This window comes from Meleagris gallopavo, chromosome 10, assembly GCF_905368555.1.
Source record: "Meleagris gallopavo chromosome 10, MGAL_WU_HG_1.1, whole genome shotgun sequence".
Classification (NCBI taxonomy): Eukaryota; Metazoa; Chordata; class Aves; order Galliformes; family Phasianidae; genus Meleagris; species Meleagris gallopavo.
In genome coordinates this window covers 6943886-6955410 of record NC_139413.1, presented here as the reverse complement: position 1 = coordinate 6955410, position 11525 = coordinate 6943886, and the positions used below count along the sequence as shown (strand labels likewise).

The following is an 11525-nucleotide window of genomic DNA, read 5'->3' as shown; positions in this document are numbered from 1 at the left end:
CACACCTTTGCAGCCTGGAACTAAAGCCCTATTTGAAGCAGAAGTCTTGAGCAGGAACAGATGTGCTGCTGCACTGTGGGTGTCTGTATTCCATGGCTGTGAGCTCCAGCAGCAATGCTGCTGCTTTCTGGCTGATTTGAAATGTCCAGCCATGCACGCACCTTGCACTGTTGAAGAGATGGAATCTACCTCTCTATGAAAACTATCAAAGCTTTCAAGCTCTGAAGTTTTTAATTATGTTAGAAGCACTAACTCGCCTTGTAGATTAAGAACTAATAGCTTAAAATAGCCCTGTGGAGATGGCACTTAAGAGTGGTTACTGCAGGATACCTCACTCAGATCAGTGCCAGTTTGTGCCTGCATGCAAAACAAGCAACAAAAGCAGCTTTGTATCGAAATAGTTTATTAAAAACAGTAAGACTTCACTGAAGCTTGCTGTCTCAAACAGAATTATGACATATTGCAGTATACAACACAATCATAATCCATATATAAATATAATACTGTATAGATCCTGTTCACCACGGCTGGGTTTTGCCCTCTGCCCAGCCTCATGCAGCCCCGCTGCCATGCCCAGCTCTGCAGGCTCAGCTGCATAGCCCATTCCTCCTGGAGCTGAACTGGCTGTCTCCTCCTTGCACAGCAGTGAGGATGGAAGTAGTGCCTGCAAACCACACACAAACTCAGTACACCTCTCTGCAGCCCGTGTCAGCTTAAACAAGTGGTGTTGAAACACCAAGGAACTGATGACAGCAGTACTGGTGGTTGATGTTCAGTAAAAAAACCCGGAATCTATACATGACTCAAGTTCCCACACTGCTCAACTGCACAGACTTGTGCTTCTGCTTGCGGAAGGGCAGCTCTGTGCTGACCTGCTGTATAACACCACGGCTGTGACAAGGAGTGTGTCACACGGCACAGCTCAGTTTGATGCACAGAGGCACCTTTACTGCAGCGCTCCAAGAAGAGCATCACCAGCCTGGTGCACTGCTGCCAGCCACAAAAGCCTTCCAACAACGTCCTTTGCCACCAGCTTTGCACCAAGTCAATATCAGTCCTTATGCTGTGGCAAACCAACTGAGTGCTCCCATCTCAGTCTCTCAGGTCAGGATGCTGGCAAGCCAGCTCGGTTCCTTGGTAGCTGAGAGGCATCTCCTTGCTCTGCACTCATGTTCCCTGGGCAGCTCTGGTGATGGGAGGCTTCTTGCACAGCTCCTGATAGAACTCCGATTCCAGAAACCGTGGGTATGAATTATTCTCCATGAGGCTATAAACTCTTTTCTGTGCAGCACTGAAGCAGGTATGTGTGGCTTCCTGGAGGTTCTGTGCTATCATGTTCTTCGTCTGGAAGTCAATGTTTATCTGAAATGCAAAGAAAGGACACTTACTTTCCGAGAACTGAATCCCAACAAGCATAGCACTTCTGAGGAGGATAAGAGTCCTTTTGCATCAGGGCTAAATTGATGTAGTTTCTTTTAAACAATTTCTTTATTATGAGAATTTGGAGTAACTCAAGAATGCTGTATTTTGGTGACAAACCCAAGCGTTACAGGTGTTTGACAAGGCTGAATTTTTTTCCCCCCAGCTAAGATGAAAACTGAAATACAGTTTGTGCCATTTTCCACCTTGGCGGAAAGAAGGCAGTCAGGGAAGAGTTGTGCATTTGTGGCATCTGTGTCTTTACAAGTCCAGAGAAATGAAGTGGGTCTACACACAACAGGGCAATGCTTCTGTGCTTTCCTTACCTCCTTGGGAGCCTCCTTTTCAATGAAGTCATTGTAGATCTTCTTTGCCTTCAGTGTCAGCTTCTGAGGGGATTTGGTTTTCTTGAAGTCCTCACATGCCAGCCAGAACTCAATGTTCTCTTCACAGAACTCAGACTTCAGAAAAGCTCGGAAAGCAGCAACACCATCTAGGGAAAGGAAGGGGGGAAAGAAAAGCAAAATCACATCAATTAAGTATTCCAGGCATCTTGAATTTACCCATTTGTCACATCTGTTCCTAGCAAAATATTTTGCTGTAGTTCTGGTCCTTTCTGAAATGTCAAGGCAATAAGGAATCTACATTGCAAGCAAATTAACACCCTAGCAGCTTGGCAGGCTTCAATTCAGCCAATTTTAGGTAAACACAAAACTGAAAGCTGTTTCCAGTCACAGTGTACCCTTATGATACCTGCAGATATGCTACATAAGATCTCTAGATGGGATCGTCCTCATTAACCTTTATGCTGGAACAAATACTTCTGACAGCACGACAAACCCCTGGAACACTTTTGCCATGGGAAGGATGACTCAGAAGTTCAAAGAGCAAATGGCAATATCAGCTCTTAGTCTTTATTGCAGTGCTGTTGAGTGCTTTTTTCCCAGCAAAAATCCTCCCCATAAAAAAAATAAAAGTAAAAATCAGTGGACTTCTGCATTGCAGAATCCTCCTCAGATCATAAGAATGGATTTGTCTTGTATAGAGAGCACAGCGGAGTGCTTGGGACTTTTGGCAAAGCCAGGCTGACTAGGTAAGGTTGAACTATGGAGACTACAGCTGCAATACTCTATAGTGGGGAGCTCTGTTTTAATACACTTTACAGAGAAAGGTACAGCACTGACATGCAGAGAAGCAATCGCTAAACGACACCAGGTTCTCCCGTTTTGTTCTTAACCACTACAGCCTGAAGACCAACTTACATTTGTTAGCCAGCAGTTCATCGAAGGCTTCTGACCACAGCCGGGCTTCCTCGGGGGAAGGTCTGTGTGAGGCAGAGAGAGAAGAGCAGAGAACGTGAGAGCACTGCTCGAGGTTTGCTGCTTATTTTGTACAGAACTTGAGTTATCTACTGCCATAACTCACCTGAAGTAGGTGTGGTGTTTGCTCGCTTTATTGGACTTCACTTTGCTAGAACGGGAAGAGTTCTGCAGGAAGTAGCTCAGCTTCTTCTTCCAGTCCTTAATGCTGTAAGAACAAAGACGCTCATTTACAACGAAGCCGTCAGCCACCGACCTCACCCCGCTACCGAGTAGCCGCCCTCAGGCTGCGAGCAGAAGAGAGAAACCCTTCCCTTCGGTACCACTCACATGGTGCGCTTCATCATCCTGCCCTTGTCCGCCTCCTCCAGCTCCGTGCGCCGCCGGCTGCCCCGCTCCATCCGCCCGCCGTCCTGCGGCAGCGAAACGAACACGGCGCTCTGCATCGCCCCGCTGCCGCCCGGCAGCCGCGCGCCCCATATAGAGCCCGCGCCCCGCCCCGCGCACGGCTCCGCCCCGCATGGCGAGGCGCTTCCACATTGATTTATTCTTTTTTTTTTTTTTTTTCCCCACCCCCAGAGCTACTTTTACTCTTTTCTTCCTCTCTCTGCTTCTTTTTTTTTTTTTCCCCCTTTCTTTTATTTTTAAATAACTGTTTTCTTTCTTTCTCTCTCTTTTACAAATTGCTTGTCCGCTCTATTTTTAAACCTCTTGCTCTTCGGTTGTTCCCTACACCCCTCCCTAGGCGCCGTCCCGTTTGGCAGATTTGGGTCTGTAAAGGCCACACAGGCTTCTGAGCAGAGAAGAAAAGGAGAAAGGTGGGCCCCTTTATTTAAAAAACAAAAACAAGCCAACAACAACAACCCGAGGTGACCATAAATTTGAGCACGCCGTTTTCCTGCCGCCCGCCGTTCCCCCCGCCGCACTGCGCAGCTGCTCCCCGTGATGCTGCCCCCTACCGGCCGCTCGCGTCACGACAGTTTGGGCGCGGAGCTCCTTACAGACAACCCCGCTTCTTTGTGTGAGAGCCAGTGCCTGTGCCTGGCTCCCAGAGCACCGCCTGCAGCGCAGTGCAACATCCCTCCGCAGCCTTGTGCCTTAGGTACGTCTTCCCTTAGGTGAAAATGAGCTCTATTTAATATTTGAAAGCGTTTAAACAAGGATGCAGCAGTGTTGCCTGTTGCATGCCGGAGCATCCCAGGTGGGAGCTTGCCAATGAGAAGCATGTGTGAGGATGAGAAGGAATAGCCTTGTGTTGCTGCAGGGGAGGTCCAGGTTAGGTATTAGGAGAAGTTTATTCTGCAACAGAGTGGTGATGCAGTGGCACAGGCTGCCTGGGGAGGTCATCATCCCTGGACCTGTTCCAGAACTGAGGAGTTATGGCACCGAGGGACATGGTCAGTAAGCATGGGCTGAAGTAGGACTTGGAGAAGTCTTTCCAACCTTAGTGATTCTAAGGCAGCTTTTGTTATGTCTTTAAATAATAGGGAGAAAAAAATAGCATTTCAGGTTAAATATAAGAAAAACACTGAATACATCCCTGGAGGTGTTCTAGGCCAGGCTGGATGTGGCTCTGGGCAGCCTGGTCTGGTGGTTAGTCACCCTGCACATAGCAGGGGGTTGAAACTAGATGATCTTTGTGGTCCTTTTCAACCCCATGTATATGGAATTGTGAGGTTAGATGGCCTGATAGAATGTACTTGAATGGCCTGATAGAATGTACTTGAATGTACTAGAATGTACATCTGGTTTAAAAAAATACTTTGAATGTTATTGTCTGCAATAATATGTATTTTAAGTTTACATTTTTATTACGCTTCTAAAGCAAGGCTATTATTCATGTTGGTTGTTTTTTGGTTTTTTGTTCTTTTTTTTTTTTTTTCCAGTGAAGAAACTATCCCAAATAGTTTCTTGCTGCATCATGCTGTGCTGCGTGCTTTCTGGTGTTGACCTTGACCTTTGTTGGGACAGCAGTTAAAACATTTATGTGACAGAAGACGTTTTCTGTGTGTGATTTAAAAAACAAGGGGAAAGCGTCTGACATCAAACAACGTCATCAGTGTGCTGCTGCTGACATCAGGTGAGCTAGGCAGGTTGTACCAGTCTGCTTTTGAGATGGCAGAGGAGCTTGGTTTCACGGACAGTGCCATACACAGGCAAAGTGAGGGAGCACCTGCATCTATGCTGTGTCTCACACTGCCTCTTGCTGATGGTATTTTGAACGTTACCATTGAATCTGATGGTGTTGCTTTCCAGAAAACGCTCAGTGAGTGGTGCTGCCCCCAACCTCATCCTCACCCACTTGGGGTGCATCGGCCTCGGTCTGTTTGCACACCAAAGCTGAGGGCTACTACAGGTGTAGTGCCAGACCTTTTCCTTTATGTGCTTCTGAGGACTTAATCTATTCCTGTAACTGTAATCTTGCTGTAAAGGAGCAAGGCCAATGGAAAGTGGGGGGTGAGCCTGCAGCCCAAACTTGCTGCTCGAGTCAATGAGAATTTAGCTATTGCCAAGAAATGAAATCTGATGTCGGGCATTAATGACACAAGCTCTCACCCTGGAGATCACACTTCTCTTTGCAGAGGCTTTCTTGAGAATGTTCTGTTCTTTTTCTGCTTATACGATTCCTGTTAGCAGCAGCGATAGCGAGATGCACAGAGAGCTGTAACATATGCAATAAACATCCAGGGTAGAAGATGAGGTTTTTTCCATCTTAGTTACGTTATGTGTTGCAATAGCTGTGTTGATCTTTTCCAAGTCCCCGGAGAGCAGTCGTTCTCACTGCATAGTATTTAAATCTATGTCTGCACTTGCTAAAATGCCAGTCCTTGTTTCTTCTTTTTATAGAGAAGACTTGGAGGATAGGAAAGAACATACAAAAAATGGTGCAAAGAGTTATGGCTGAGTTTCATTAAAGCCAAGAGGAGAGAAAATGCTTTTGCATGGTGGCTCAAACCATACGTTAGAGTTATGTGAGGAATGGTTTACTGAAGTGTTGTTTATAGCTAACAAAATGTCACGTTCAAAAGCAAGAATAAGGCATTAAGATTAGCCATTCATTACAACTGCCACTCTTTCTGATACGTCTGTGTGCAAGAGAAGATGTTTACTCACAGACTCACAGTCTGCTTCTCATTCTGTTATTTGCATTCTGACCTTCCAGTCCTTCTTACAGCTCCAGCAGTATGCAGTGTGTGTGACTGCTGGCTTTATAGCTGCCGTTCGATGAATTGCTGGAGGCTTGCTGAGGTCAGCTTGTTGCTCCCTGACGCAGGCTCTGCACTGCTTTACACTGCATGATTTTCCAGTCGTAAAGCTGCAAACCTGCAAATCACAAGAAGTCATTTCGGGGCCTAAATTTAGCACTATTGTGGCCCAACACTAAGACTGGAGCAATTAAATGTTTGGTCTTTGCAAAATAGAAAATAAAATGTATCTTGTTACACATGGATCTCATTTCACTCAACTAAATCCTCTGTCTGAGTAAGACATAAACCAGACAGCTCTCTGAGCACTCATCATCTTCAGCTGTTCGCCACCTTATTTTACATGAACAGCCATGGGAGTTTATAAAACTTCTAAAAATAGAGCAGAAACTTAACAAAAAGTGGATGAACCAGGACAATATGCCTTCGTGCAGCATTGCTGTTATGTGGCCTTATACATCTGTCACAGAGATACTGTAAGAACAATTTGAATTCAGGCTTTGAGGAGCAGATTCTGATTCCTCCTCCACCCGCTGAGGTTGGGAAATCTTGGCTTTCAAATGTAAGATGGTCAATGACAGGAGCTGGGTGCTGCCCTGCTGGTGGGAGATTTGTTCCATCCCTCTGGAAGCAGCAGCTGAGCAGAGCCTGCTGAAACCGCCTGCCTTGCAGAGGACAGGACATTCTCATATCCCTTACCTCTTCTGTCAATACTGAAAACAAACAGCTTAGCAAGAAGCAGTGTATTTTTAACAATGAAATTTTTTTTGCAGGCACTAGACGAGTTACATCGTCTGGGCTGCAGAGATGCAATTAATCTTGTTTGCTGTTAACCAGGTGATGCAAAAACAGTGTCTCTGTGTCTTGTTGGTATTGCAGTCTATTTTGTTCCTCCCCCCCCCGTGCCCCCCAAAGGCCATGTTTGTTAACTGTGTGTGCAGAGAGACGATGAACAAGCAAATGTGTTTGTTAAATCTGGGTGTAGACATTGTCGTGTTATTTGTGAGGAACGCAGTCGGTGCACGGTCCTTTTGATGATTATTTAAGTTAATGAAACTCTCTTTAAGTGCCTAAATGGCATTAGTCAGACACTGAGCTAGAAAGTCCCCGTGACTTATAAATCAATCCGTTCCTCCTCTCCTACAGGTGAACGCAGTCAGGAGAACAACAGTGAGCAAGCTGAAGATTAGGGAGGAATATGAAGGAAATTTGGAAGGTTTGAGGTTTTGAAAACCATCTGGGCCGGAGAGCATCTGAGTGAAGACCAGAAGGAAGGATTCCTGCCCTGCATAAGTGGTGCCACATTTATCCAGTGGCATCCTGACCTATTCCCATAGAGAAGGCAATGAGACTAATCAGTGGAAGATATATAGAGTGATATTTGCCAGCTTCCAACAACCCTCCTGATTGGTTCAGGAGCACAGTGAAGAGGTGAGAGCATAGCAAAGAGGTGAGGCTGTGGCTGGGGCTGGACAGGGAGTGCAGAGTGCCTCAGCCTGGGAAAGAGTCACAGGTGAGTAGCTTGGCACATTAGTCACTCACTTAATGCTAAGCATTGCAAAACAGTGCTTTAATCCTCCAACTGAAGTGCAGTAGTTGGAAGCAGATGCATTGTTCTCCTGGGACACTTTTCTCATCAGCTGTTTGTTCAGCACTCAGACAGGTCTTCAGAAGAAAGCGGCTCAGAGCTGACTCCAGGTGAGTCACCCTGGTGGAAATTAAGGATCCAAACTTTTAAATTGTGTAAAGTCATTTCTTGCACTTAAAGGTAAATTAAGCAGGTAAAACTTCCCCGAAATCAGTGAAGCAATGCTCTGCTGTTGCTCCAGCGTTAGAATTCCTCAGTGCATCACTGCTTTAGCAGTCACGTGTGACAGGTAACTGTGCACTAAGACACACATTCCAGGTTGTTTATGGTGTTGGCAAACAGCAGCACAGGACTGCACACTTCAACAGGTTGTGCTCAGAAACCTAAAAGGCTGCACATAATTTGACTGTGTTTTGACAAGCTGTATTGACATTGGTGGTGGTTGGCTCAGGTAGGATCTCCCCAAAGACTGAATGCAGCATCACTGATAAATGAGAGCAAGAAACCTGAATTAAGGTTAAGCTTAGGTCCCCCCACTTGCACAGAAGGGGGCTAAAGGTTTCCCATGACTATCTATGGATGCTTCTTTTGATCTCTTGGTGCAAACTGGCTGATCAGCGTCCCCTTCCTGGCTGCTGTTTGGAGAGGAGCAGCTGCCACACCTCAGGTGCCTGTGCTGTGATGTTAGCTGTGATTTCATCTCATCCTTTGTTTGAGCTTTCTTACTACCAGAATCTTTTAAAAGTGGAACTGTGTAGCAGCTTCAAAATCCATGCTTTGTAATAGGCTTCTTCTCTACATTTCTGTACATTTCTCTACATTCTCAACACATGGTATGTGTTCTTCTCAGGTGTGGTGTTCTACAGCTCAGGTTCTGGAATAGTAAGCTTATTGTATAATTAACATAAAACTGGTGTTTAGTTGCTGCAGATTTTATTTTTTTAATTATAAATCAAGTTGTTTATTTAATCTCTTTGCTTTAAATAAGTTTGGTTTTTTGGTAGCTCTCCAACCCAAACTGTTATTTGAAGACTGAGACAACATTCCTGGCAAGACTGGAGCTTAGAAAGAAGTAAGGGGACGAGATGGCTCAACTCTTTGGGATGTATTCAAACACAGCAGGTGAATTACAAGAAGAAATTAAAAGAAGAAAAACTACACTGAGGAAATTACTCCCTGCCATGTTCTATACCAACATCCAGTGCACAACTAATACCAACTGTATTAACTGTCATCCATTTCCTTTGGATACTGAATGAATAAGGACAATGTCCTCTATTTATTATGGAATTATTATGGAATTATTCTTCTCTTGCTGTATAAATCATACAGCTTGTTTAGTGCAGACAAGTAGAGATGCTGTAATCTGCATACAGTAAGCAGCTACGAGAGATTAATTTCACATCTGTGGACAAGCCTCTGTGGAGTACAGTGCACTCACTGCAGGGGTAAAAGTAGCTGTTAGTTCTAATAAGGGATTCAATTAAAAAAATCATGCGTGTCTAGAAGCCAGACAAGGAGAGCAGTTGTGCAGATTACTTACTAATTACTTAAGCAAGCACTTAAAGTTATGAAAGAAAGTATAGCCATTGGAAGCTGCCAGGACTTTCAGCATCTAGATTAGGCTCAGGTCCATGCTTCAGCATCATTCATTTAAGGGCCCATTCTGACATACCCAGTTCAAACAACTTCTGCTTTCTCATTCTTTCCATCAGTCACTCAAAAGCAGCTCTGAGTTTATACAAGGCACTGTGTTTACTGCGATGGGGAAGAAGATCAGGCAACAAAACATCACAAAAGATGTTTGAGTTTTGAAACCTCACATTTCTGCAGCTACTCCAAAGTTGGAGCAGTGCTGGGGCTCAGTGGAGAGAGGACGCTCAGCATCACTGCTGGCTGTTGACTGCCTGGCTGATGTCCATCTTTGCTGGATTGATGGGGTCAGTGCTTTGTGGAATTATGTGCCTTACGATTAACTTCAGCAGCATGGGCCATGTGAGCAGTGTAAATGAGAGTGTTACCTTGATGCATGCACAAAAAATGACATTTATCTTTACTCTTGGAACTGAAAGAGAAAGTCAGATTGTGTGTGTGAGGGGAATAGCAAACGGGACAAGGATGCAATCTCCTTGGTTCGTAAAGTGATGCATGCTTGGAGAAACCAGTGAGGGAGACTTGCAGTGCCCTTTCCTGAGCAGGGAAGAGAAAGGTGCTTTTGTCTGCTGCCTTAACTGTGTGCACAGAAATGTATCTGAATTGTATCTTATGTATTTCAGAGAGCAGATAGAAACGGAGAATGAATATATGTTGGTAGCCTGTTACTTCTGAGCTGTAGCTGCTGCATTTCTGGAAGTATTGCACAACTGTACTGTATCCATCATACAGCCTTACTGCTTTGAATAAGTTCCTACTGAATCTCCTGTCTGCCTCATATCATTTTATTTGCATTTATTAAAATTAGGAAATATGGAACTGAAATAAAAAGGTTATTTTGTTAGAGCCCATAACAACTAAGCTACCTTTGTTTTCTCTGTGCATTTGCATTACTAGCCCCAGCTCTGTCTTCTGATAGGCTTTTTTTATAACAGCGGTGACTGGGAAATCCACCAGCTTATTTCACTAAATCCCCATGTTTTTCTTCCTTGTGGACACAGCACTATTTTGGAAAAAAACAAAAAAAAAAACAAAAAAAAAACAAAACAAAAAAACAGAACATGGAGATCTAAAATCAGACCTCTATTTCCCTGTGCATCCACAATATCCTGCTGTACCTGGTAGAATCTGATGACAGACTCACACAGCCAGAGATCAGATCTTGTCTGCTCAACCCCTAAATCACAGTCTATGGTCCATCAGCAGAAAAATATATTGGACTTTGTTCAAGTTCTACTATTGCTTCTGGCTTTAACCTCTCTTTCCATATATTTTTGAACATATTGGACTACTCAAGTGTTAATCATCAGTTCTCCCATTTTGTGGACTGTATCATTTCTGTTTGTTTCAATATCATTTATTTATGGAAAGGTGCTATACCACATTGATGTGGCAGAACTGTAAAAATCAGATCTATTAACACTGTTAACAGGTTGCAAGCTGTTAGGTTGTCTGGTGTAGTTGCTGTCCTGTTTGTTTGTTTGTTTACTTTGTATGTATCATATTTCTTGGGATGTATACAATTTACCTTCATGGTTGGCAGTGATTAACTTGTGCTTAATAGCAAGAATCATAATTCTGGGTTGCTGTTGGAGAAAAGTGATCAAGTTGTATGGTCTGAACACTGCAGAAGAACACCCGCGTGAGATGGAGACAGTGCATGTGCAGAGCACGTGATGTGGTTTTTAGATCAGTTTAGTTAGGACTGCATGATGTTTAAGTCATAGGCAGACGGATACCTAATTCTGCATTGTCTTTTGCATCACCAGGCTCTTATATCTTAGTGGAGTAGCAGTGATCCTCTGCCCCTTGTCTGGCATTTGCTTGCTATTAATTAACAGTTCACATCATCAGGGACGTGTCTTTCTGAAGATACATGTAACCTTTGAGTATTTTTCCAGCCCTCATTGTACTTACTACGCATTTAGCTGTCCGCTAAATACAGTTTCTGCTTTGAAATAGCAACATTTTTTTAAACAAACTTTCTGAAAGCAGGCTCAGATGCACGTAAAATAATCTATAGTTGCAGCAAAGTGCAGTTTGGACTGGAATATTCTTGGTATGATAACAGCATTTTATGCTTTTAGGAACTTAGGATAATTATAGAGAGAGAGCTGTGACCGCTCTTTTCTGTGAAACCATTTTCAGGTGAGAGCCTCTCTGGAGAGAGAAATCCATTTGTGCTGTTTACTGTGCTGCAGTCACCCTCTGCTCAGCCATTACATGGTTGGTTTCCTAGATAAATCAAGCTGCTTTTCCACTGTTCCTTATCTACCTTAATAGCATCTTCCCTGGCCTTACAAGACCTCCTCAATTTTCTAGGCACACGCTTTGTGTGAA

General features: G+C 44.1%; 1 protein-coding gene and 1 long non-coding RNA gene across 3 annotated transcripts; one reads left to right on the top strand and one right to left on the bottom strand.

Moving 5' to 3' along the window:
* Positions 1-386: 386 nt before the first annotated feature.
* Positions 387-3228, bottom strand: RGS2 (regulator of G protein signaling 2). Its single transcript, XM_010715898.4, has 5 exons — positions 3069-3228; positions 2845-2946; positions 2682-2743; positions 1746-1912; positions 387-1362 (listed from the first exon to the last, which is right to left on the bottom strand). The coding sequence occupies exons 1-5, from the start codon at positions 3182-3184 to the stop codon at positions 1168-1170; spliced, it is 642 nt and encodes a 213-aa protein (XP_010714200.4). The 5' UTR covers positions 3185-3228; the 3' UTR covers positions 387-1167.
* Positions 3229-3276: 48 nt separating this feature from the next.
* Positions 3277-10042, top strand: LOC104912323 (uncharacterized). 2 transcript variants are annotated; one of them, XR_794599.4, is made up of 5 exons: positions 3277-3840; positions 4625-4818; positions 6718-6781; positions 7091-7457; positions 8537-10042. It is a non-coding gene; the product is annotated as an uncharacterized LOC104912323 (long non-coding RNA). The 2 variants fall into 2 exon arrangements; XR_014885226.1 differs by having other exon boundaries at positions 7091-7642.
* The last annotated feature ends 1483 nt before the right edge of the window (positions 10043-11525 follow it).

Bases quoted from the DNA above. Each gene is read 5' to 3' on its own strand.
- RGS2 (XM_010715898.4), bottom strand. From the start codon at position 3,184: ATGCAGAGCGCCGTGTTCGTTTCGCTGCCGCAGGACGGCGGGCGGATG. The intron at 2,947-3,068 runs GTGAGTGGTACC...TTGTTCTTACAG, and splicing joins AGGATGATGAAGCGCACCAT to CATTAAGGACTGGAAGAAGA. The intron at 2,744-2,844 runs GTGAGTTATGGC...TGCCTCACACAG, and splicing joins AAACACCACACCTACTTCAG to ACCTTCCCCCGAGGAAGCCC.